General features: G+C 41.4%; 1 protein-coding gene across 10 annotated transcripts in view; it reads right to left on the bottom strand.

Moving 5' to 3' along the window:
- Window positions 1–27,577, bottom strand: part of DENND1A (DENN domain containing 1A) — a 492,893-nt gene that overhangs the window by 260,737 nt on the left and 204,579 nt on the right. For all 10 annotated transcript variants that reach the window (XR_006737850.1, XR_006737851.1, XR_006737852.1 and 7 more), the window contains one exon: window positions 3,636–3,705. Coding sequence is in view for 5 of the 10 variants with exons in the window: in XM_045563071.1 (XP_045419027.1) it covers window positions 3,636–3,705 (70 nt within the window). In the remaining 5 variants the exon portion in view is untranslated. The remainder of the gene's footprint in view (window positions 1–3,635; window positions 3,706–27,577) is intronic.

Here is a 27,577-nt window from a genome sequence, read left to right as displayed (position 1 = left end):
TCTTATAGAAGCAGAAAACAAACTAAGACAATCATAATAATTTGGAAATTAACACTGATGCAGCATTACCATCTAACCCTCAGATCCCATCAAGTTTTGCCAATGATGCCAACACTATCCTTGACAGCAAACACTGCAGTTCAGAATTACATGCTGCATTTAGTAGCTATGATTCTCTAGTCTTCCACAGTCTGGACTAGCTCCTTGGTCTTTCCGAGATTAGTATGATTTTGACAGTGAGACCACCCATTTTGTTGCGTGACTCTCAACTGTCTGATATTTTCTCATGATTTAGATTTCAGTCTGTCTCTTTATTGATAATGTTTGCTTTCATTTGATCAATTTATCTGATGTCTTTACTGTGAGGTTAGTCTTTCCCTTTGTATTAAGTAAGTATTTTCTGGAATGATATTTTATGTCAATATCCCATTCTTTAAACTTTCAATTTATCAACTTATTTGATAAGTGGGAGCCCCCTTGCCCCTTTAAGCTCATTTTTTGTGTCTTTCTGACATGTCCCCATCATGTTTTGAGCACTTCCTTACTTTTTGGCTCAAAAGATAGCTCAGACTTGACTTATACTTTCCCTGCCCCAGCCGTGGAATCAGGTATTTTTTCAATGATCCTTTTAATGGAGAATGGTATTTAGAAACCAAGACCTAAGCACCAGGTGAGCTCATTGTTATTTGGTATTGCTGATGCCAGGCCCTTTCAATGCATAGAACCAGGGAATATAACAGATCTGCAATCAGCACTTTACATGTCTGTATCTATCTGCACATAGTAAAAGCCATGGGTTCACACTGGTGGCTCCAATTCCAATCCAATACAGGAATCATTCTAGGTTTCTCCCTTTACATATTTGTGACTATATTCCACAAAAGTGAAAAATCTTGCCCCTATTTTTTGAATCCACTTACTTGTATGGAACCACTTTTCTGTTGCTGCCCCTGCCTCCTTCCCCACCCAGATGGCCTCCTTGGCACTGACATCCAGGGCTGGGCCTCCCCTATCCACCCTCTCACACGAATGCCTGCCCCACCTCAGAATCCAGCACCTCAGCCCGGGCCCTCTTCTGCTGCCTCCCCTCCCAGGGGGGATCCCTCTAGATCCCACTTGAGTTCCAACATCCCCAGGTGAGCTGCCACCACCACTCTCCTTGCATGAACATCCTCCTCATCTCCCTCAGGCTGCGATACCCTGAGCCAGGCTCCTCCCTGGCTGAGATGTCCTCCTCGCCCCTTTCTCCTTTCCACATGGATGCCCTCAGTGCCCCATGATAACCACGCCAGGCCCATGACCCAAACAGACACCCTTATCATGTCACTCATCTTGTTTTTCCACACCCTGTGCTGAGACATCAGTCTCAGTCTCTCTCTCTCTCTCTGTCTTACACACACACACACACAGCCTACCCTGCCCTACCTTCCCAATGACTTTTAGATGGGAGAAGGTTTTTTTGTTGTTGGGGGGGCAGGGACTGTTTTTTAATAAAAACTCTTTCCTCCGATTCTAATCTGGTGAACAATGCTTTGCAAATAAGTAAGTTAGTTGTAGGCAGATTCCCTACCATCCATGTCATAATTCCTTTGACAAAAAGAAACTTAATAAAAAGAGTCCCGAGTTCAGAGGAAACAATTCCAACTAAAACGCCCCCAAGGGGCAGGGTCCTTGCTGGAGCAATGGTCCGGAGGAAAGGTTCACCAGTTTTACTGGGTAATAATCCAGTCTCCCCGTGCTTAGGTTGCACCTACCCAACCTTCCTGAATCACAAGACATGTTTTAAAAAGTGTTCTAAGTTCTTTGGGTATTTTTTTTTTTTTTGACTGACTGACTGGAGCATACAGAGGAAAATAAATGTGAGTTAATCTCCAATTCAAAAACTGTTAAAAGCCTACATGTTGTACAATCCTATTTATTAAAGACACCTTTCAAATTTGAGTGAAAACCTGAATGTTTGACTAAAGATAACTGTGAATCAGAAATCAATGAACAGACCCAAGGTGACCTCCCAACTCATTCATCAAAGAGGAAATCACTTCTTTTATGACAGAATTTCCTGATGTCTAAGCTTCTTTTCAGAGTGAGGACAGTGATCAAGGGAGCCATTTCTATTAGTTACTCCTTCCATTTACTGTGACCTCTGGAATACATTTGCCAGGAGTAAATCTATCTCTAAAAAGAGATTTATCCATTATACACACATTTTCTACCTTTCTCCCAAAGTGTGTTCTGGGAGACACTGCTACCTCAGAATGTTAGTATCTGTCATGGAATACAAAGGGTTTGGGGCCCAAATGAGATGGGAGACCCTAACAGGTTTCTCCACTGCAGGACTTCTCAGAGCCTACATTATATGAACCTTAGGGAGGAAAAAAAAGAAACACAGCTTTCCCTCCCCCACAACTCTAGCATTACTGAACTATGATACCCCTTTTATGGAGCATTTCTCAGAACTAACATTCAACAGAAAAAAATGAAGGGCAAAATTTCTTTTAACATTTAATAATAATGGATCACTTTAAAAAACCTAGGCCATTTACAAAAAGGAAACTATGACATTAGATATACGGAAAAATATTCAACTCACTAATAATCAAAGAAATGCAATTAAAATAATGAGACTTTTTACTCATCAAATAAGCAATGAATTCAACAAATGATACCAGTGAGAGTGTCATGACCCACGTACTCTCAATATATTGTTGGCAAAGGGCATCCTTTAAGAATACAATACAATTCTTTTGGAAAGCAGTTTGGCAAATGCTTTAAAAATGTTTATGTCCACTGGCCTTACAATGGCCCACCTGGGATACTCCTTTTTAGGAAACAATCCAAATGAAGAAAATATTTTATGCTCAAAGATGCTAATAGTTATACTTCTTATGATAGTGGAAAAATCCCAAATGATAAAAATTCCCAATAATAGGAAAGTGTTTTAGTAATCAAGGTACATGATATGTTATGCAGCCATGAAAAATATTTACAACACCTTTAATAACACAGGAGAAATGATTCTGTCATAAGGGCACCTAAAAACGTGGGCTACTCCAATTGGCCTTTGACATCCATGGAAGATACCTTAGCAAACCATTTCTTTCAAAAGTACAGTAAGGCACAGCTGAACTTTTAAAGTAATTTTCAGACTCTTACAAAAATTACTGTAAGAGCACCACAAAGCTTTATTGAAATGGGAACTCAGGACAGCTGGGCAGGTCATTTGCCAGTTAAGTGTTTTACTTGCAAACCCCAGATTTGCAGCATGACATGAGCAATTCAGATTTGTGCCTCAGCAAAATTATAATTTAATACGTGTCATGAACTTTCAGGGATGCTTGGGAATATTAGAAATTGTGAATATTAATTCTGTGAATGCTAAGGGTTTATTTATTATTTCTTCAGCACAAAGAAAAAATTAAGGAAGAAAACAACCCAAAAAGCAAGAAATACTTACTTTAGTATTTGAGTGATTTTCTTTCCCTTCCTACTATATTCTGAATTTCTCACACTTTCTATAATGGGCATGCATTACTTTTTGGCAAATGTTTTGGTGCAATATAAAGCATGTATTACTTTTACAATAATAAAAATTAAATTCCACTTGTTAAAAAGAATGATTTAAAAAAGGCAAATACCTGTCTTTTTGTTGTGTAATCTGCCAAGATGTTAAGTAGCTTATAAAATACCTCGAACCAGGGGAGATAGCTGGGGGAAGAAGAGAGGAAAAACACAAAATATTAGTATGCAGGTCAAACACTTTAACCAGGACCGAATTCAAGACTGATACATTTCAGTTTTTCTCTATATCCTGAAGAGTCTTCCTGTCGGACTGAGCTGGAAACACAGACTGGCGAAATGCCAATTATTTCTGAGAATTTAAAAAACTGCCTGTGTCGGGCAGAGGATTGAACGTCCATTATAAATTATTCCCGTGGCTCAGAGCTAGAATAGGTTCATAGAGTAAAAATTCAAAGCAGACTCTGCAATTAGGCACCACCTTTGAGTAGCACCTCCCCCCCACCCCGGCCCTGGCCATTCCCAGCACACCCACCCTTCCCAGGAAAGCTTCTATTCAATTTCTCATGATGGGACACACACAGTACTCCCACTGCAAATGTCTGCACAGGGTCCCATGCGCCAGAAGCTGCTCATGTTGCCACAGCAGACAGTCTATGTTTCACGCACCCTCCTATTTATTTCAGGAGGGACTCTAGTCTCTATCTCCACTGCCCTCCACCAGGTCCTGCCCAGCGCTCGCCTTTAATTCTGACAACCTGGCTGCTGCCTTACCCCTGTGGTCCACCCCTTTTGTGGCTCCTGGAACGGTCTTCCTAAAATGCAAATCTATACCACACATTGGATTAAATTCCTGCAGTGACATCCCATTGCTACGGATCCAGTGCACACTTGTCAGGATGACTTTCGAGGCTCCTCACTGTCAGGCCCTGACCACCTCTGGCTGTCTTCTCTCACTCATGTACATGCTTCTGTCATTCCTCCCGCTCCAGGAATGCCCAGGCATCCTCAGCCTGCCTGAGCTGGCATACACTTGCCCTGTCCTCCCTCTCACCTTCATGGTCTAGTCCAGCTGATTTCCACTTATCCTACTAATAATGCCCCACCACTCTCACTTCAAGCACCCTAACTCCCTCTTTTCTGTGCTGCCCTGGTCATGAGCATACTGCTATGACACTCCCCCCTGCATGATGCAGTCCCCTATGGCGTGTCTGTCTTCTCAAGAGAATGCATGCAGACAGGGAGGAAGGAGTACACCTTTCTTCACTTTGTCTTCCCAGTGCCAAGTGCTCAGCGTTTACTGAATAAAACTAGACAAAGACTGACAGTAAAGGAACATCAGTACTACGGAATTGTTGTTGAAAAGCATTGCCACCCTAAAGACGTTTTGCCACTTACTTTAAATGGCTTTGTTCTCTACAAGGAACTTTTCCAAAGCTACATCAGACAGGCAGGTGAGAAGAGTGTTGTACCAAGCACTTGCTGGCCTGGTCACGTCCACCCTGCTGAGCTAGCAGAGTCCGTTACTGATAGAGCTGGACACGATGTAGAGCACAGATGTGACGTCCTGCCAGGGAGAGGGGAATCGCCACCCTACACAGATTACTGGCTGTACTGCTGAGGGTGATAAATGAAGTGAGAGGCAACAGAGAGGACAGATAAAGTGCACAGTCCTTTATCATGAGTGTCTGTCTGAAGCCAGCCCACGCTACTGTAAAATTTAAGTAGCTTATCAAAATATACTGATAAGCAACTTAACTTTTCACTTCTCTGACAGTATTATCACTTATGTTAATATGTTTCAATCAGCTCTGGCAGCTGCATATTGACTATTACACAGCAAATGACTGCTGCCACTTTACATAGCATTTACTTTGGCAGAGCAATGTAAACATTCAAGGGGGATTAGGGAGGAGATAAGTTTCTCCCTTCCTATTCTGTTACATAAACCTCAGTCGAGTTAAAAGCCATTATAGCAGAAACAAGAAATCCCCTCAGAAGAAAACTCTTACACAGATTAGAGGACTCTCAGTAAACAAATTCGACCAAGGATTACAAATATTTTTTTTTTCCTGAAAGCAAAATACCACTAGTTAAATTCAGCAACTGCAAGTCAAGAGGGAGGGGGGGAAAGGCAAGAAAAGAAAGTTATTTCCTTGTAAGGAAACTGTGACCTCAAGTAAACTAGAGAAAAGCTGAATCGTTTTACGAATACTTGAAGTGATGTGGGACAGGCTGATCGTTTAGGACTGTAGTATCCATCAAAGTGATTCTGGACAACTAGGTTCAACTGACCAACACAGCTTGGGCGCAGGAGCTCCGGCCTCAGCGTCCTCCCCTGCCTCCAGGATGAAGGCGGTAACACGGTGATGACTGCCTGGCCCACAGCAGACAGTGCCCGGTCTCACACTCAGCCTCAGCCTCACCAAATCAATTCTTTCTGGCCATGCTAAGCAGACCATACCATTGGCCACGGGAGGTTTGGTGGCTGCCCTGGAAGTCAGCCATTTCTTTCTCCCTTTGGCCTGACCGGACACAACTGGTTCCCACATGTCGTCCCCTGTGTACTGACAGATGAATATCTAGCGATGGCAGTGTTAAGGTTTGGAAACCAAAACCCAGCTGTCTTCCTCTTCAAAGGGTGCGTGTTTTCCCCTGCCGGGAGGCCAGGGTTCACAGCAGAGCTTTCTCCAGCGGTGCTTCCTGTGCCGCTTCATTAGTGGCGGAGCGACAGCTTGTGCGCCGGCCGGGCTGCAGGTGAGGGTGTGGAGACCCTCCGCTCCATTCTGTGCGTGTCTGTCATCGTCGAGTAAACAATCCTTCCCAGGGCAAAGACAGGAAACAAACACTCCATTACGCTTCTCCTCCCCGGGCACGTAAAGGGGCACAAACACCTCTGGTTTGCCTCCACTTGCTGCTTCATGTAACCCCTCGAGTCCCACTGCGGAGTGTCGCTACGTGGTGGTCCACAGCCGGGGCAGAAAGACAAATCACAAATGGGCCCTGCACTCAGGACGACCAAGGTCCTAGTCAGGAACACAGTAGCAGTTTGAGTGGGAGGAGCTGGAAATCCTTCCCAAGTGCTCTATTTAATTCAGGCTTTTGGACTGATTTAGAAAACTACAATGGAGCAGCATCAAGACCCAGTCAGAAGACGGGGGCAGCCACAGGGGTGCAGCCTGCTTCCCAGGCACCGGCCTGGATCCGAGCTTCTCACACTAATTCCGGCCCTGGTGCCTTTGTCCCAAGCTTTGCCCTCGCTCCAGGCCTGACAGTCAAATAGAGAGGCTTCTGTTTTGCATGAGGTGGTACAAGGTTTTTAAACTTGAGAAGAACTCAGGTAGCACCACCGTATTCCTACACACACTGCCTCGCTGACTCCGGCACCACAGGGCCTTGTAAGTGGCGCGAGGGCAGGTTGTAAAGATAGCACTTACAGCAGCAATGGCCCATGGTCAAAATCACCCTTTAAACACCTTTACATTGCCCTCAAAATACAGCACTGTTTGTGTAGATACAAAGTAGTCACACTGAGTGGGGGCGGCGACATGCTGCATGGAAACCTTCTATGTTTAAGTCTGTCAACTTGGTGAACTGCTCACTCTTGAGCTGAACTCAAGAACTGAGTCCAACTGAGGGCAGATGATTCACTTTTCTAATCTCACTCCACTGAATGGATTGTCAGGATAACCATTCCCACTGGTGTGCACACATGTATGATTGATCTTGTACAGGTTGTGTGTATATATAATGGGATTCTACTTCTTTGTCATAGTATTAAAGTAGGAAACCATTAAAAATTTTAAAAGCTCTCCAACTTCTCTTTCTAGTAGTCAGCTCAAAGCCATTAGATGGGAGGGACCAGGCAAGGAAGGGGTGGGTTTGGAGGGGCATTGGTGGCAGAGTGGGGTGGCAAAGGCTGAACAGGTTGAGGAAAGTGGCTGCCTGGGAGAATGGTAGTCTGGAGCAGCCTGTTAGAGCTCACGTGAGGAGAGGAGGCTATCCTCCTGGAGGGGCAACTTGGCACAGGGTATGAGAGCCCAAGTGGGGTGAGGAGGGCACCCCAAGGAGGGGTGACTGGGCACAGTGTGTTGGGGCCCAAGCAGGGTGAGGAGGGCTCCCAAGTAAAGGGAAAGTCAGAGTCCAAGCAGGATAAGGAGGTTATCAACATAGAGGGAGGAATGGCTTAGAGTGTCAGAACTCAGGAGGGGTGAGAAAGGTGTTGATGCAGGGGTGAGGCCTGGCATGGGGTACAGGAGGCATCTCTGTGGAGTGGAGGGGATTGACCAGCAATGGTATTAGAACCCAGGAAGAGTAAAAAGAACATCTGCAAGGCAGTTCAGTGTGGGATGTCAGAGCCTGCGGGACAGGAGGGCTTCCATGAAGGGTGGCCAGGTAGAGTCCAAGTGCCTGAGAAAGAGGTCCACTGTAGGAGGGGTGGCAGTGGCCCTGCCTAAGGGGTCACAGTCCCAACAAGATGAAGGAAGCAATGTTAGGTGAGAAGGGAGCTATAGCAGAGAAAGACTGGTTACACCCGAGGAACAGATCAATACTGATCAAGCAAGTAAATATATAATGGGAACCAGGTGTCTTAGTGTCAGAGAAGAGAGTTACAGACTTGGATAGGGAGATAAGAATAAACCCTGTGGTGTCAAACTGGAATTAGACGTAACTGTGTGAAATCATGGTGTTAAATAGATAGGTAGGTAGGTAAAAAGACACAGATAAAAGAAAGAGAAATACAAATGTATGTATTATCCATACACATATATGTGTACATATACGTTACACAGATATATATTCTCTAGTCTTAGCCCTGCAAAGAACTAGGAGCAGAGATACTCCAATTACAATGAGCACACTTAGTGCCCCGATCTTGGTTTCTAAATACTATTCTCCATTAAAAGGAACTCAGGCACCTTAAAGAAATGTCTGATTCCAGGGCTGGGGCTGGGAAATGCTTTGCTGTGCTGCGGGGGGAGGGGGGGGAGCAGTGTTTGATACATGATCGGGACATATCAACAGGACACAAAAGCCAGTGAGGAAGGGCTCCCACTGACAAAATCTGCATGCATAATGGCGTGATCGTGTGTAAGAGACGAGGCTCGAGGGGCAGGCAGGGCCACACTCCACAGGGCCTGGCATATGCCAAACCTTTATTCTGTAATCAGCGGGGAGCCAAAGGGACCGTTAAAGAGGAATAAGATCCTGAGATGAGTATTTAGAACCAGGTAGAAAGTGATTATTTCCCCTCACCTTAACCCCAGTATACCTCAGCCCTGTCAGAACCAGTGTCCACTCTGCTAACCTAAAAACAAAATCTTAGATACTATAACCTAGTCATCCACCTAATTTGAAAAAGATCAATACAATGCTTTCGTTCCCCTATAAAAAGAGAGATAAAAACAAAAATAATCTACAATAAAATTTTAAGACTTAAACACTCAGGCACCATTATATTAGAGGATACAACGAAGTAGTGCCTCCCTGGGGGACTCGTGGCAGAGCTGCTTCTGTTCATGTCTGGACAGATGAGTTTAAGAAAAGTGACATGGCACAGGGTCTTTCAGTTGTTTTTGGTGACTTTCTATTGTCTGAGGAGCTCCTGAAATTGCACGTGGGTACTCAAAGAGAGGTATCCCCTTTTTTCTTACTTCCTGTCAACATTTATCAGATGACAAAGCATCCCTTGGTTAACACTGTTCAGCATTCAGTATTTAAAGCTTTCATATTAAATAACCAAACCCTCCCCACGTGTTAAAAAGCAGAGCAGCAGGGCATACGCTGGGGATAACACAGACTTGAGTCCAATACCCCCAGCTTTCAATCTCAGTTCTGCTGTTTCCTAGATACGACACCTCAGGAAAACGGTCTCTCAGAGACTCAGTTTCCTCCTCTATAAAAGGATGTGTGCCACCTAATGTATGTATCCGATGTACACATGAGACACCAAATCCAGTGCCTCGAACATTCTTCCTACCTAACCCTCTTGCCAATCTCAGCTTTCGGAAGCTCTCTTTGAGATTCCTGACGTCTAGGTCGGAGGCTTCTGCAGCACTCTGTGGGAATTCCTCATGCCCTGCAGTCACCCCAGCAGACAGGAAGGCAGAAGCTGTTTTAAGACGAAAATACCAATCATGTGACTGCTTAAAACTGTGAGTCCTCGCCCAGCCATTCCAGTCTGACCCAGCGTCTCTACCTACTCCTCTGCCAGTGTTTCAGCTGGTCAAACATCTATAATAAAATGCAAACTGACCACAAAGGAAAACTATAGCTCTTGCAAAGGAAGTACGATTTCATGAAGCCCAGATCAGAAATGCTGAACACCTGCTCACAGCTGAGGCAAAGTCACCGATAAATGAAGACCTGGCTGCATTAGACCAGTCAACAAGTGATGAAGAGAAAAATCAAGAAAAACAAGGATGGTGACACAACAGTCACATCCAAAGAAAATGATTTCAATATCAAAGAGTAAGAGAGGCCTTTGGGAAACTGAAGTCCTCAAATACTTTTGGAAAAATTACTCATTTTATGATTATGATTTTATGATTATTTTATCTGAAAGTCAAACATGAAGTGTTATTAAGTCAGAAAAATTATAACCTCCTCCCCTCCCCTGCAAACTCGACTCATTATTTATTCTTTCTAAGAATTAATGCACGATGGGAATTAAAAAATATTTTGTTGAAATAAATTTTCAAAATTTTATCACTTTTTCTAGATAAAATCATAAGTTCTTCCTCATTTTGACTATGAACTTTTGATCCCCACTTAAACAGATGCCTTTTATTCCCAGAATATGAGGACCTCCTGAGTTTACCCTACATTAAAACTCACCATAGTTTATAACATGTGCTGTCTTTTACATTAGTGTTACTCCATGAGAGCAAGGATCATGACTGTGTATTGACTACTTAACCCCTAAGCTATGCCTGGCACATGTTAGACATTCAACAACTCATAGCTTCCCTTGACAGATGTAACTCATCTCTATAGTTTCTACTAAGTCCATTAATTACCACTAGATCTATACAGTAACGGCCAACAAATTCTTTTTGGGAGGTGGGGATCCAAATTTAGCAGGCACCATACTGGTTAGGAAAATGACCCAGGAATCAAAATGATCCCTGCCAGTGTCCTGCTGGAGTCTGTGACAAATAATTAGAATAGAGAAAACAAATATTCAAAGTAGATCAAGGTGTACCTATAAACAAGATATCTTGTCCCTTGCCCATTCACCCAACACAAGTAAACCCTTCCATCTACTTTTTGTTCATATTTCAAGTGCTATGGGAAATATCACAAAACCACGCTGATTACTTTCATCTGGAAACTTAACTTTTCAAGCATAGGTGAGCTCTTAAAATTGCTCAAGAATCCTCTAATCTGTCAGTGCAACAGGCCTCTTAGTCCATCCTCCCCCTTAATCTGCTCCAAACCTTTTCCTTCTTCTCCTATTCCTAACCCACTTGCCCCACTCTTCTCTCCAAACTTACTGAAGAGAAAAGCTCTAACATGCACTTTCCTGCCTTCCACTCCTACACTTCTAATCCCTTCCCTGTCCCTACTAACTGGAAGTAGGAAGCAGGGAAGACCCTAGATCCTAACTGAACCGCCTTCTTGAAGACATATCTTCTCCCCCATTATACTCAGCTAACAAGCATTCCCACCTTTAGGCAAAACAGAAACCAACTGTGTGTGCTGGTCTACAGTTCTCAAACTACAGCCACCGTGTACAACCAAGGTGTACACGTTTTTCCCTAGGGAAAAAGCACACCACACCTTCCTGAGCCGACTGCATTAGCTTCAATGAACATTTCTCTAGAGTTTGATTGAGGTGATGTTTCCAGTCCAAACATCACACATTTCCAGATCATTCGTTTTCAAAAGTTGAATTCAATCACTCATCTACCCACATACTCCGCGCCCCCCCTCGTGTATTAAGACCCACCCAGTATGTGCTCAGCACTCTGACAGGTACTTGGGGGAATAAGACCCAGGTCTCAGCGTTTGAGGAGCTCACAATCTAAAGAGAGAAGAGGACATGCTGGGTCAATGCTCTGATAGAGGTTCACAAAGGGAACAGAGGAGGGGTTCCAGAAGGTCTTCTGAGAGGAAGCAACACTTTGCTGATCAACTCTGCACAAACTGCAAAGTCAGGAAGCCCACCTGGGTTTGAGTAACAGCTCTGTTGCTTGTAGCTGTGGCCTGAGCCATGTGCCTCCTTGCCCCACCTGTGAAATCGGAATGCGGTATCTACCCTCACATGGCTGTTTTGAGGATGAAACAATTGTGAGTGCAACTACCACTGGGCCTGGAACAGGGTAAACATTGTTTTGTTTTGATAATACCTTACTCTTATTGCTAATAAGATCAAAACTCAAAGAAATCTAAAGAAGAGAAAAACACAACCCCCTTTAGGAGATGAAAGCCAATCTTGCTTTTGCTCATAACTAATCACAAACTGTAAATTTATTATGGTATCCAGTTAAGCTCAAGAATCTCTGATTCATGGCCATAATTAACATCCCATTGTGATACCTATTATATCTATGCAGGAAAATAAGTTGTATGTACTGAATGAGTGGAAATATTAATTTGCATTAGGAAAAAACACAAAAAATCTCCCATAAAACATCTGTGCTTATATAAATCTCCCCAAACATACACTTGGATTTGATTTTGGAAACAAGGCTCTTTTCTCTCTTGATGGGTATTCAATAATTGTTGCTTTTAGAGAGTGGATTTGTCGTCTTCTTTTCTATGACAGTATTACCGTGATTGAAGGAGATTGCTCAGGAGGAAAGCACAGAGGCACTTTTCTGCTATCACCGGTGAAGTGTTGGTAACATGAGATCTTTGGAATAATGGCACCAGCACTGACAATTCAGTGTAATTCTCGATATTTTCCATTGAGCCCAGAGAGAGTGAGCATATAGGCCTTTCATCATTTTCCTAAGAGAGTTTATGATGCTGTCCACTCTTGTATTCACACACCTGCTAGATTTTCCCCATTCAGAGCATATCATTTTATGGCTTAAACTACCACTGTAATATAATGTAATGGGTTAGTGAGGTTCTAACCAAGGCCCACCTTACTGAAGCTTTCACAGCCTAAGAGAAGAACACACTGTCTCTACTATAAAAAACACAACAAAGGGAAGAAATGGCTAAACAAGAAGTCCTGTCCTACTTTCAGTAATAAACAACAGAATTAATTATCCCACTGAGATGTCACTTGATATTATTCTCATTTTAGAGCTAGGAAGTGGAAGCTAATGGGGAAAAGGAGGAAAACATTTATCGAGTATTGGTGCTTTGAAATATTACTCTTCACAACTCTGTGAGATGAATTATTATCCCATGATACAGATGAGAAAACTGAGTCTCAGAGAAGAGAAGTGACTTCACTAAATGACACAGCTACTAAGAGCACAGCTCAGACACAAAACTAATCCGATATGATTTCTAAGTCCTACTCACTCTAAACAACACAATATTAGTGGTACGATATGATCAGGTATAATGATCAACCCTGAGATTAGAATGTAAAATTCTTACCTTGTAGTCTCACTGTAATGCCCTGATAAAATGAAAACTTGCCTCCAAAAGCCCCTCAGCTCTCAGTGTTCTGGGCAATCCATCGTTGGCTGCCTCCCAACAATTCAGTGTGTTTTCTTACTTTGCCAGCTCCAGGGACACTAGTCATGTGTCAGCTCTTTATTGCTTCAGGAATTAGTGTACATGTTATATTCAGAAACACAAATATAAATAGCTCGATTTAAAATGTTTTAATCAAACATGGCAGAAGAGTATTTTAAGTTTCCAGTGCTTCATGTCAAGACCCAATGCCTCTGCTACCCTAAATGTATATTTTTAAGAACATTTTCTAGAAAAACCAAGGCCTATGTCTTAGATTCTTAAACAGACTGTGTTGCCTTTTTTAATTTAAAGTATAAAGCTTTAAATGTATGCTTATGGTGACAATTAAGGAAATGCTAGATTAGACAGGGCATCAGATTTCCACAAATAGCACTCATTTAAGTTCATTTCCACCCCAGATCTCTGCTTGAATGTTATATCATTCAATCGCAAATCTCTCTATAAAAGTGTCTGGCTGTCTCTTAAACCCATTTAGGCTCTATGCTTCAATGCCTTTCCTTGGCAACTTTTTCCATATGCTTAACTTCTTTCAGGGAAGCAGTTCTGTCTCAATTCACAGAACAGCACACCAATCAACACAAGCAGGCAGCCAGGTAAAGAAAGGAAGGAGGAGAGGCAGGCACACAGAGAGAAAAGTATGATATGAATGAAGCTGGTCCAATAAAAGTAAAGTTTTAAAAGGCATAGAGTTTTAGGCCAAAAGAAAATGAACCTAGCACCTACCCCCAAGCAATCAGAGAGCTCTGAACTTGAATTTATAACCCAAACACTCTGTACCATATGCAACTTGAGACACACAACTGGTAGCACTACAGGGGATTTATGACTTATGACTTGTTCATATTTAATTTGTAACCAAACACTTCCCCTTCCTCTTAGCTACCTTAGAACTCCTGATTAACTCTTGTTTTTACAGGTCAGAGGTTAAATAAAGGAAGGGAAGCATTCTGGGGTGAGATTGCCCAGAGCACCACATCCAAGAGTGACCCTGTGCAAGGAACATTAAAATAAGCGATAAGGCTAGAGATTGTTCCAGACAGCTGATGTTCAAAGCCTCCTCCGGGTACGAAGCAGAACCTTTCAACTAGAGAGCTAGCCACAAAGACAGACAGGAAACGGGTCTGCTCTCAAGTTACCTTTAGTGACGAAGCAACTCTTTCACCAAGAGAATTTTCCCAAAATGTTTTTGGAAGTGAAACTAAGGGCTTTGAGGGAAGGTAAAGCAATTTGTGCAAACCAAGCATTCCTTCTCTTTGCTTCATTTTCCAGCAGGAATCTATCTCGCCCACCAGATTCTCCTACTCTGAAGAAAATCTCCACTGCTATCTAATTTTGTAGAGACATGGGCCAGGCTGATGGAAGCAGAATTCCTTGTATAAAATCAATCCCATGGAAGCACAGCCACACTGCTGAAGAGGGTTCAATCTGTCCAACTACAAGATCCACCTAGTTTCGAGCACCTTTACTGCTGTGCTACTCACAATGCACCAGACGGACAAAAATATTAGTAGTAGAGGCACCCTTTATTCAGGAATTACCAAATGCCAGGAGCTTTACTTGCAGTTGCTTATTTCCTCCTCACAGAAATTCTAAGTAGGAACCATTTCATGCCCAGATAACAAATGAGGAAACTGAAGCGCAGGGAGGCTAAGTAGCTAGCTTGCTCAGAGTCACAAAGCCACAAAGTAGATAAGGGTGGAATCCAGGTCTGTGTAACTTATGAGTAGGTACTTTTCTGAAAAAATCTCTCTCGGGGAACAGTATCAGTAACGTGTACACTAGCACATACACTTTACATTTGATTAGGCGTTTTCAAATTGTTGTCAAAATGGGGCCATCAGTAGACTCATTTGTTTTGTAGACAGCATTCATTCACTCATTTGATTAATTCATTGCCTAATATAAGCCAGGCACTGGGTAGAGAGTTGAATAAGGCATAAATTCCACTAAAGTAGTTCCCTGGCTTAGATTTGTATGTGAAACCACTGTGGCATTAGGAATGATCTGATAGAGGTAACAAGAACAAAACTTGGAAAACCTGAGAAGTAATGGTTGGGCCACCCTGAAAGGAGGTAGTGTGTGCATTCCCTCTGCACCATAACCACGTGACTGCCACAGCATGAAATAGGCAGTTAGGGGCCGGGCGCGGTGGCTCACGCCTGTAATCCTAGCTCTGGGAGGCCGAGGCGGGTGGATCGCTCGAGGTCAGGAGTTCGAGACCAGCCTGAGCAAGAGTGAGACCCCGTCTCTACTAAAAATAGAAAGAAATTATCTGGCCAACTAAAAATATATATACAAAAAAATTAGCCGGGCATGGTGGCTCATGCCTGTAGTCCCAGCTACTCGGGAGGCTGAGGCAGTAGGATCGCTTAAGCCCAGGAGTCTGAGGTTGCTGTGAGCTAGGCTGATGCCACGGCACTCACTCTAGCCCGGGCAACAAAGTGAGACTCTGTCTCAAAAAAAAAAAAAAAAAAAAAAAGAAATAGGCAGTTAGCGCAACTGAGCCCTGCAACAGAACAGAGGAACCCAAGCGCCAATGGTCTGAGGAGCTGGGCATCTACAACAGGGTGATTGAAGTTGGAACATAAAAGGCCCTTAGTCACTCTCTGTTGTGGCCCTAATAAAACTCTCACTCCTCATATCAGCCCCTCCTGGTTTTTAAAATAATCTTTGTGCTTATGACATTGCTTTATTGTACACCAAGAGAAGCAGTCCATAATGTTACAAAAGCCTAAAACTGGTGTTATAAAGCTCCCTTAAAATATGGCTATATTTATAAATTTTTAAAAAGAAACTCTAAAAACTAAACTTTAGAGAAAGGGTACTCAATCAGCAAACCTCAAAGAAATTGGTTTCCCTGATATACATTCATAAACTCATAATATGAAAGAGCAGGACAGCTGCCTTTTAATGAATAACTACTAAAAATAAAAAATTAAAATGAAGATCAGAAACTGTATATATGAATCATTTTTACTATATTTTTACCAGCATTAAATATTATAACTTATTTTTTAGTAAAATATTTTAATTGGAAGTTCTTTATTATTTATAATAGCAAAACATACATATACCCCCCCGAAAACATGTGCTAAGAGAATGGTTACATAGATTATAGTAAACCCAGGAAACAGAATATTATGTTTTAGAATATTTTTTAATCATATGGAAAATTTCCCTAAAATACTGTAGATTGAAAAGAAGCAGTATACACCACTATGTATCATATGCAATCATACACAGTCATAGAAAGACTAGAAGATAAAAAATTAATAGTGGCTATTTCTAGGTTATGGGATTATAGAAAATATTTTTTTTCCTCTACATTCTTTTCTGTATCTTCTATGGCTTAGGTATTGATCATGCAGTGCCTTAAAAAGTAGAAAAAAAAAGTTGTCTTTTAAGTACTCTGTGTTATTTATAATTATAAATACTTGGAAGCAACCTAAATGTGCAATAGAATGATTACAATAGATTATGAACTATCAAAATGATGGAATATTATATTAATATATTCATTACAATCAGACTGTAGAAAAAATATTTAACATAGAAAACCATTTACAATATGTTTGGGTATAAAAGCAGGCTCTATATTATGTACAAATGAGTTTTTCATTTTAATTTTTGTGTTTTCCTATATTCTCCAAACTTTTTACAATAAAATATGTATTACTTTTATTAACTTTTAATAAAAATATCCTCCCTTTCTTTGAAAAACAAAACAAAACAAACCAGCCACATGTGTGATTCCTCCCTGTCTACCAACTTCCACGTGGTCTTACTGAAGGGGAAGGGAGGCGGACTGGTCAGGGAGAGCAGAGTGAAAGCAGCAAGAGCCTTCCTGCTTCTTTAAGTGTGCTTAACAACTGTGATGACCCAGTTCCCAAACAGGCTCTCTGGACCAAATGAAGTTTGTACTCTTTAACAAACTGGTCACACCAGAGCCTCATGCTCTCCCCCTGCACCATGCTTATCACGGATCTCAGTTCCAGGGCAGAGGTGGTTAGCTAATAAGGTTTCCAGTGACCTTTCCTTAATATGGGAGCAGTCAGCCTCAATAAACCCTGGTGGGCTTCAGGAAGAAAGAGACCTTCACTTATCCAAGGCCACTCTTAGTTGAGAAGGGGAAAAAAGGGAGGTCAGAATCTATTTTTCCCTGTTAGATTTTGAGGACAAACATTTAAGCCTGGATCATTCACACAAACATTTAGTAAGCATCTATGTATGCCAGCCCTGTGCTAGGGAGCTAGGACAAATAAATGAGCAAGACACAGTGCTGTCTGTCCTCGAAGAACTCTCTATGTCTTCTGGAGAGGACAGACATGGAAGTGGTTAACCACAGCGCAATGCGATGATGCTGTGACACAGCTGGGCACTAAGAGCTGTAGCACACTGGGGAAGGGTGTCTCAACTAGACGGGGTTATCAGCTGAGGAAGAGGAGTTAGATGAAAGAGAAGTATACTTTCATCTGGAGGGAATAAAATATTACCAAGGCACAGAGACAAAGAACTACACACGGCTCAGGTGGTTGGATCCCAGAGTAAGGGGGGGGCAAGGTGTTTCTTTGTGTGAGTTTTTTAGAAGGTGAGGACAGAGGTGGAGGGAGGAACCTTGGTAGTAGTAGATGAGACTAGAAAGTCCAAAGAAATCGCTTATAAGAAGTTTTACATGCTGGAATAGGGAGATTAGCTCTTTTCCTGACAGCAAAGAAAGGTTTTAAGCAGAGGAGAGATCAGTTTTGACTTTTTAAAAGAACACTTTAGCAACAGAGTAGAGGATGGACTGAAGGGGGAAGTCTGACACCAGAGGAACTCAAAGGTTTTAAGGCCAATGTAGCTGGCGAAAGTCCTCGAGGAAGGAAGAGGCTCTGAAAGGGAGGGTTTCTGTCAGTGATCTTTTAATTACTGAATCCAATTTTTAAAAGGACTTGGTTCTAGGAGAAGAGAGCTAACAAATGAGCTCCCGTCAGGCAGAAGGTTGCCTGCCTCCCCCAGAAGCGGCATGCACCGTGCGATGTGGCAGGAGAGGAGAGGGAGGCGGACGGTTGGTCGGGAGCGACAGGTGCGGCTCCCCCACCTACTAGCGGGCCCCTCATCAGAGCTGTTCCTCCAGCTCTCCACAAGGGCAATACTTCCTGTTTACCTAACAAAGTGGTAGTATGGAATGGATTAAGCAAAAAGATACACACAGTTCATAGAATCACAGTTCACAGAGTATACCAGACCCTCAAAAACAGGTAGCTTCTGTTATGATTTTTAGGTAGGAGATGCCTACTTGCTCTCCTAGGAGAAAGAGCGGTTCTCAGCCATATTTTGAATAACTTTAAATGCCTTTAAAATACTGAGTGCCACAAGCATATGGATACTCCAATTATTTTTAAGATTGTATCGGTCACAAAAAGAGTGGGCTGGGCCAATGGGGATTTTTAAAATTAACATTTATTCACTTAACACAAGGTAAAGATTTCATTTCAAAGACAGAATAAAAGCAAAGAAAAATAAAGATAGGGATCAAAAATGTGTCCCCAGTATATTTTCAATCATAATGAATGACCGTTCGAGCTAACACTACAAATAATTCCTTGTGCTTTCCTGACTGAAAAAAATAGCACATATTGTTCTTAGTTAACTAACTAATTAAATAAAACTTAACCTTAGAAGATTTAGTATGCCACAGCGACACAAAAGATAGCAAAGGTAATAAGACTCTAAGAGCTATCTATCATTAAACAAACATATGGATGCTAACATTTTTACCTTTGACAAATGTTTGAACTTAATTTTTATGGCTCTAAAATAGAGCAGCTTCAGTGAATTTAAAGACCAGTTCTGCACTCTGAGACATTTAAGGGATGGAAATGAAAATATTTGGTACCTCAGCTCCATCAGGCATTGTTTCTACTCCACACCTCAGCTTTGTGAGATGGGTATTTTCAGCTGTCACTTACAGATAAGGAAACAGGCTCAGAGACATGGAGTGACTTGCTCAAGATCACCAAGCTTAGTAAAGGGGCGATCAGGATTTGAAGTAAGGTCTCTCTGAGTGCAGAGTTCATGATCCTTTTTCCCTTTTTAAAATCAACTTTGAATGATAGTTTACATAAAATAAAATCTACCCATTCTATGGGTACATTTAGGTGAGTTTTGATAACTGCATACAGCTGTGTACCCACCACCCACAATCAATATATATGACATTTCCAGGATCCCAAAATGTTCTCTTGTGCCCTACCCAACTCAGTCCCCCTCGCTGAGTGCCTATTAATGTATCACAGCTCTTCCCACACTACGTTGAGATCATGTTTTCCACCTGTCCTTCCCACCATCTCTACCTTTTTAAAATTCACTTTTTTTTTAACACAAAGTAAAATTCACTCCCAACAAATGCACACAATGATGTAACCACCACAGACAATTAGGATATAGAACACTTCTACCACATGCCACCCAGCTTGCTTGTGTTGCCCCTTTGTGGTCAACTCTTCTCTCAATCTCAGCCCCTGGCAACTACTAATCTGTTTCCTATTCTCATAATTTTGCCTTTTTCACAATGTCATAGAAAAGGATTAATATAGTATGTAGCCTTTTGAATCTAGCTTCTATCATCTTTTAAGTTACACTGTATATTTTAGCTTTTTTTTCCCCACTGCTGACCAATGAAGGACAAGTTTTAATAGTAACATAGTCCCACGAGCATTCCCATGTATCACAACTCCATGGTGCTGGCCGTCACTCCACCCCAAGTGAGGGAACATTATAGGAACACCTTCAGTCCATCTAATGAATTAAAATAGTGTGTCATTCACAAACTTCATTAGCTATATTATTAAGTTCTAACAAATGATTTGTGATACATCGCACAAGCGAGTGAAATAAACCCAGTCTGTCTACACTGGGGTTGGGAACCTCTGTTAACCCAGTCCAAAGGTCTGGCCATAACACTATGGGTGGTACCAAGGGTTTGTTCCATGACCAGAATGGTAGAACCCAAGCTCTTTGCCACTTGGCCCAACCAAGCGAGGCAGAGCAAGTGTGAGATTAGCCAGTTGCTCTAAACTGCTCAACTCTCATTTTGTAGCAGAAGAAACTGAGACCAGAGAGTATAAGGAACTTACCTAGAGCCACACATTGCAGAGCCAAAGGGAAAAACCCAGAGGTAGGTATTTCTGTCCCACCTGAATGGCAAACCTCTAACAATCTTTTCTTTCTTTCTCTGCTCTATCTCCTACCAAGTGGGGTGCAAAAGAACATGGTTTCTCTTGTCTGAGAGAATGTATAGTGGGGTACTTGCTGTCCTCAACATCTAGAACTGTCCTGAAGCAAAATTTCAATTGGATTCCATAGGGAATTCCCATAGTCTCTCTTTTTTTTTTTTTTTTTTTTTTTTTGAGACAGCGTCTCTCTTTGTTGCCCGGGCTAGAGTGAGTGCCGTGGCGTCAGCCTAGCTTACAGCAACCTCAAACTCCTGGGCTTAAGCGATCCTACTGCCTCAGCCTCCCAAGTAGCTGGGACTACAGGCATGTGCCACCATGCCCGGCTAATTTTTTCTATATATATTTTTAGTTGGCCAGATAACTTCTTTCTATTTTTAGTAGAGACGGGGTCTCGCTCTTGCTGAGGCTGGTCTCAAACTCCTGACCTCGAGCGATCCACCTGCCTCGGCCTCCCAGAGTGCTAGGATTACAGGCGTGAGCCACCGTGCCCAGCCCCATAGTCTCTTACTAGCCAGAATTTGAAATAATGCCTGCTTAGCTCCAAAGCTGATGCTGTTTCTGTCGACCGTACAGTTTCATATCTACTCTGATACCCATTTGGCTTAGCATTCTATGGCTCATTTGGTCATCAAACATTCACTGACTGTGAAGCCCTTTGCTGGGTCCTGGGGCTAAGAGGTGAATCTCATGCAATCTCTAGTTTCAAGGAGCTCAGTGTCTAGTGGGGGAATCAGCCACGTAAATCAACAAGTGTAATTACTGAGATAAATGCTATGAAAGAAGTACGCACAGGCACCAATTATCTCTCTCACTTGAGTGTGGGCACACACCCGTGGCAGACTACCAACCCCAGCAAATGTGACAGAATTTCTTTCAGCCCTAACGGGGGTTGTTAATGATTCTAAAATTAAATAGAAATGGTCATGTTAGACGATCCTTTTTTTTTTACAGGTCAGTTGAATAAAGACTACTGGAGCACAGAATCCAATAGTGATCCCTAAAAAAGGCTACCTGATTTTTGTGAACAGTTTTCTTCTTATTCCTTTTTCTGTTAATATAAAAAAAAACTGGCACCTTTGTCTGGGTCCAGAATGTAAAATTAGGAAATAAAATGGCAAGTCTTACAACTGTGAACTTCAATAAGCTCATTACAAACCCAAGAGACATATTTGAATGCATGTTGCTACATTCATTTACCTATTCTGCTCAGCCATTCAATTACACGATTTCAGATTCTGTATTAAAAATACAGCCATGTTTCTTTCAAAAGCTGGTATTTCGAGAAAAGTGATTAGAACAGCATGCTATGATGCGTTAATACAGTGGTTTCATTTAATGGACAATGGCAGTTTCTGAAATGCTCCCTATACTTTAAATTATTGCACTTAGAATTCATGACTACAAGGTGTCTCAACTTTTTTCTTTATTGCTGTACAATACACTCCACGGCCACTGTGAATGCAAACAAAACATATTATCAAAAGAGTTTTGTTAGGATTTGTAATCTTAAATCATTTTTAAAGGTTGGGAGTGCGTATGGTAGGTTGTTCAAATCGTATAAACACTGAGAAGGATAAAGCATTATAACCAAGGAAAGAGTAAGACTGGGAGAGAAAAGGCTAAAGCAAGAGAAAAGTCTAAAACCAAAATTTAATGTCCGCTGGCCTTGGAGAGACAGGGCACAAAAGAGGAGATGGAGTTTGTGTTAACCAGAGCAGCTGTTGCTCTTCGAATTAGGAAGCATTCCTAATGAATCAGCAGTTCTTATAATAAATACACTCCCCTTTGAAATGTGAGGATTCTGCTATGAGAATTTCTTTTGATATATTTTTTACATGAACTCATTAGACAGAGAAGAGGCAGGGACTGAGCGTGTTCCTTTCAAAATTACTATGGCTATCTTATCCACATCATGTCCTCTCAAGGTTAGTCAGGCCAGGCACAAGAAAACAAAGAAATAAAAACCACAAAACTAAAAAGGTTTCTACTCACCAGCACCCTTTGTGGATCACGGCAAACAAACTTTGTAAGGTGCTATGTAACAGCCACATCTTACAAAATACCTGCCACTACACTAACTGGTGCCAGTTAAATTTAAAATGGAAATTAGAGATATACGAACAATTTAAGAGGCATTCCTTTTGCATTAAGAGGAATTCCCACATTCCAACATGGTGAAGATCTGCTTACAGAGCATATCTGTTCCCCAGATAATCTCATTTGCCATTTTAAGAACAGAAAATGAAAAAAAAAAAAAATGCACACATGCATATTTATTTCATCCCCACCTAGGTTCCATATTCCGTTTTACTTGCATTAAAAACAACCATTTTTAACAGAGGTTTCTCTAGGCAAAAATCACTGTGTCCCCAATCAATACAGACAGAAAGCTGATTTGTAAGTACATCTTCCCATATTATTCTACTCACCAGCTATCTTTCTCCAACTTTTAATCTTACAGTCTTGCTCCCCGTTCAGTCCTCCCCCTCCCCTTTTGTGGTCGGTTTCCAGGATTTTTGGAGCCTCGGTGCAAAAACCAGGAACCCTGGAAGGAGTTATGGAGTGACACAGGTGTAAAGGAGAGACTATTAGAGATGGCTTGTCTCTTTTCCCCTAATACCAATGGTACTTAAGCCTTAAACTTGGAAATGAAAGCAAAAGGACATTCTAAACATGAACACAATCTGTAGGCTGCTTAAAACAACCTTTTTCACAAATAGACATGATCTCCTAGTTCACTTAGGCCACTTTTGCTCCCCAAAACAGGTTAAGAGAATACAAAGGATAGGCAGACCTGCAGATAATAGAAGTTAAGGACCAAGAATATTTAACTGCATCATTACTATACCATACAGAAGAGGCAGAAAAAAGTAAGTAGCTTCTTAGAGGAAAGACTTGGATCATATAGGGTTGGGGGTGGGGTGGATTATCCTGCTTCCTCTACGAAATCATAATCTGAATAAGGTGGCGGGGGCTGGGTGGGGAAGATCCAAAGAACAGATCAAAGAGTTATGAAAAAGAGATCCCTCTGCTCAAAGATCAGTGTGTGTTTATATTCTGAGTAATTCAAAAACTGGGGCTCAGAAAGGCTCAGGGAATTGATCTGAGATCATTTGATAAATGTTAGAGTTATATTTGAACCCAAGTCTCTCCGGCTCCAAAGCCACACCACCATGTTGCCTCCCTAGTGACTTCTAAATCATCAACAGACATGATCCTGCTCATTGGGCAATACTACCTCTTTAGGACATCTCACTTGGTGATAAAGCTCTAACTTAGTGTCCTTCTCTCAGTTGGAAAAAGCAAGGCAGGCAGGGGTTAAATCACTTGACCAGCATCACACAGTTTCATTTTAAAAGTGGGACTCAATGTCCTAGGGCACAGACCACTAAAATTATTTCTCCTTTTTCTGACAACCTGAGTCTAACCACTGAATATTTAGCTCTACGGAATTCCCTTAGAATCATTCCCCTGCAGATTTGCGTTCCCACAGAAATGGCTACCTTTCTACCTTAGCCTGGTGCTGATTTGGCCCAGAGTCTTTCATTAACCAAAAAGGCCAGCTCAGCAGTTTGTGCACTGCTTTGCCCTACATGATATACTGGACAACCATAATGGCTTTGGAAATATTTCATTTGACAAAGATGGATCAAATATATAAAGGACTGGCAAAAGAAAAGAAGTTCAGACACCCCAAATGTAAATGATTTCTACACAAAGGTATCTATCTCAGAACTTCTTATGATAGCAAAAACATTGTAGATAGCCTAAAAAAATGGCAGCATGTTTTTCTCAGGTACTGGAATAAAAGACAATTATAAATCCAAGCTTCATGCATTAGATAGGCAAGTTACTTAACCCCTGGTTTCCTTTTCTTTAAAATAGAGCTAACTACCTGAAAGAGTTGTTATAAGGATTAAACGATAATACAAATGTTTTTGTTCCATGGGGAAAAAAAAAACCAAATAAAAAAGGATTAAAGAGTAAAATTCATGTAATGTGCTTAGCAGTTTCCAGGTGGAAAGTAATCAATAAATGACAGCTGCTATTACTATTACTACTTCCAACAGTAGAGGATCATTGGGTAAAATATGGAACATACTTGTGACTTACTATTAAGTGGTCATTAGAATGTCCCTCTGATAGAAAATTGTAATGTTATAAAAATACTTATATGTAAAAAAATGAAGTAAAAAAGGTTGATCTCAAAACATGCAAATTTTAAAATATGTACGTATGTATTATCTGTATATTACATATATTATTAGAAAAAGACTAAAAGGGCCAGGCATAGTGGCTCACACCTATTCACCCTAATACTTTGGGAGACCAAGGCGGGAGGATCACTTGAGGCCAAGAGTTCAAGATCAGCCTGGGCAACATGGGGAGATCCTGTCTCTACAAAAAATAGAAAAATTAGCTGGGAATGGTGGTGCGCTCCTGTAGTCCCAGCTATTCTGGAGGCTGGGGCAAGAGGATTGCTTGAACCCAGGAGTTTAAGGTTGCAGTGAGCTATGATAACACCATTGCACTCTAGCCTGGGCAACAGAACAAGACTTTGCCTCAGAAAAAGTAAAGAAGCAAAGAGAAGTGAAGAGGAGAAAAGACAGAAGACGAGGGGAGGCGAGAAGAGGGAGAAGGAAGAGGAGGGGGAAGGGAGGCAGGAAGGGGAGGAAGAAAGAAAGAAAGGAAAGGGGAAGGAAAGAGAAAGGAAAGGAAAAGAAAAAGGAAAAAAAGAGTAAAAGAAAATACACAATTTCTATCTTTGGGTGGTGGAATTCAAGGTAATTATTTTCTTCTTCTGTATTGAAAAAATATATATTCATCCAAAAGTCAGTTTCATTTTCTATGGATATCCAGCTGTTCCATCAACAACGTTTTTTCCTTTTAAAGAGACAAAGTCTCACTCTGTCACCCAGGCTAGTGTGCGGTGGTGCAATAATAGCTCACTGTCCAACAGCATTTTTTAATAGACTATCCTTTCCCCTTTTGAATTACCTTGGTAACTTTGTTAAAAAAAAAAAAGATTGATTCTCTATTGTGTTACACTGATCTATATGTCTATCCTTGTGCCAATACCACAATGTCTTGATTACTGTAGCCTTACAGTAAGATGAGATCAAGGTAATCTATGCCCTCCAACTTTATTTTTCTTTTTAAAAATTATTTTGGCTAAGTACTTTGCCATAAAAACCTCCATATAAATGTTAGAATCTGCTTGTCAAATTCTGAAGGGGAAAAAAAGCCTAGTGGTGTTGCATCGACTCTATAGATCAATTTGGGGAGAACTGACATCTGTATCAGTAGCAGTCCTCCAGAGAAACAGAATCGTGTGTGTGTGTGTGTGTGTGTGTGTGTGTGTGTGTGTGTGTGTGTGTGTGTGTGTGTGTGTGTGTGTGTGTGTGTGTGTGTGTGTTTATGTATAAAAGAGATTTATTTTAAGGAATTGGTTCAGGCAAGTTCAAAATCTACAAGGCAGGCCAGCAGATCGGAAACCTAGATAAGAGTTGACGTTGCAGTCTTGAGTCCAAAATCTGTCTTGAGTCCAAAATCTGTAGGACAGGAAAGATTTTATGTTACAGTCTTCTTCTCCAGGAAACCTCAATTTTTGCTGTTAAGGCCCTCAGTTGGTTGGATGAGGACCACCCATATTATGGAGAGTGATCTTTATTAAAAGCCAACTCATTATAAACATTAGTCCCATCTAAAAATACCTTCATAGTACCATCTAGACTAGTGTTTGACCAAATAAATGGACACCATAGCCTAGCCAAGCTGACATACAAAATTAACCATCACAACATCCTGAGAACATTGCATCCCAGAATCCATGAGCATGGTTTAACTCTTCATTTATCTGGATCTTCTTTTAACATATTTCAGCAATGTTTTGTACTTTTCAGTGTATAGGTCATGCAAATATTTTGTACAATTTCCCCTCAGTATTTCATACTTTAATGCTATTATAAAAGCCATTATTTTACTAATTTCAACTTATAATTTTAAAACCAGTTTCCTTACCTCACACCATATGTAAAAAGTAATAGAAATGGAACAAAGACCTAAATATAAGAGATAAGCCTATAAAATGTTTAGAGGAAAATACATAAGAAAACCTTTATGCTCTTGGGTTATGCAAAGATTTCATAGAACACAAAAAGTATGAACTATAAAACTTGATAGACGGTAGAGCAAGATGGCAGAATTGGACTGTCCAGCAGTCACCCTCCACAGAAACATCAATTTGAACAAATATCCATGCATGAAAATACCTTCACACAAGAGCTAAAGAAACCAAGTGACAGATCACAATGCCTGGTTATAGAATAATAATAATAAAAGATACATTGAATAGAGTAGGAAGGACAGTTTTACATTACCTATGTCACCCTTCCCCAACACCAGGGAGCAGGAGGAAAAAGAAGTAAGTAAGTGTAAGACTTTGCTGTGGACCTCAATACTGTGCCCACCACAGTAAAACCCAGCATCATGCAGACCCCCAGGGCTCCTTATTCCAGGCTGTTACCCATGGACTGAGCCTCTAGACCCACCCTGGTGCCAGGCAGAAACCTGTAGCCCCTGTGAGACAGATTTGAGTTCTAGCCCACATCACCACCAGTGGACTAGAGCAGCCTTGGGCTCTGAACAACCCACAGTGACAGTCAGGCCTCAATGGCCATGGGCTTCAGGTATACCCTAACACTACACCAGCCTTGGTGGCCATGGGCTTAGGGTGCCACCTAGTGCTGCAATGGCTACAGCAATCACTGGCTTAGGAACTAGACCAGACAACTGGCCCAGAATCTCTGAACAGGATTACTTTTGAAAGAGTTTCCCAGACATAGCTAGACTGCAAAGACTGAAATATCTACTTCTTCAATGAACAGACATTGACACATAACCATGAGGATCAAGAAAAATCAGGGAAACACAATGTCATCAAGTGGACAAAATAAGGTGCCAGTGAATGATCCTAAAGAGATGGACATGTATGAACTGCCTGACAAAGAATTTAAAATAGCTATTTTAAGGCAGCTCAACAAACTTCAAGAAAATAGAGACAATTCAATGAGATAAGGAAAACAGTAAGTGATCAGAAGGAGAAATTTCATAGAGATTGAAATAAAGATAGAAATTCTGAGGGGCTGAAAAATACAATGAATAAGACAAAAAATGCAATA

This window comes from Lemur catta, chromosome 10 (assembly GCF_020740605.2).
Source record: "Lemur catta isolate mLemCat1 chromosome 10, mLemCat1.pri, whole genome shotgun sequence".
NCBI classification, from domain to species: domain Eukaryota; kingdom Metazoa; phylum Chordata; class Mammalia; order Primates; family Lemuridae; genus Lemur; species Lemur catta.
The sequence above is the reverse complement of the archived record's forward strand: the minus strand, read 5'-3'. Positions and strand labels throughout refer to the sequence as shown.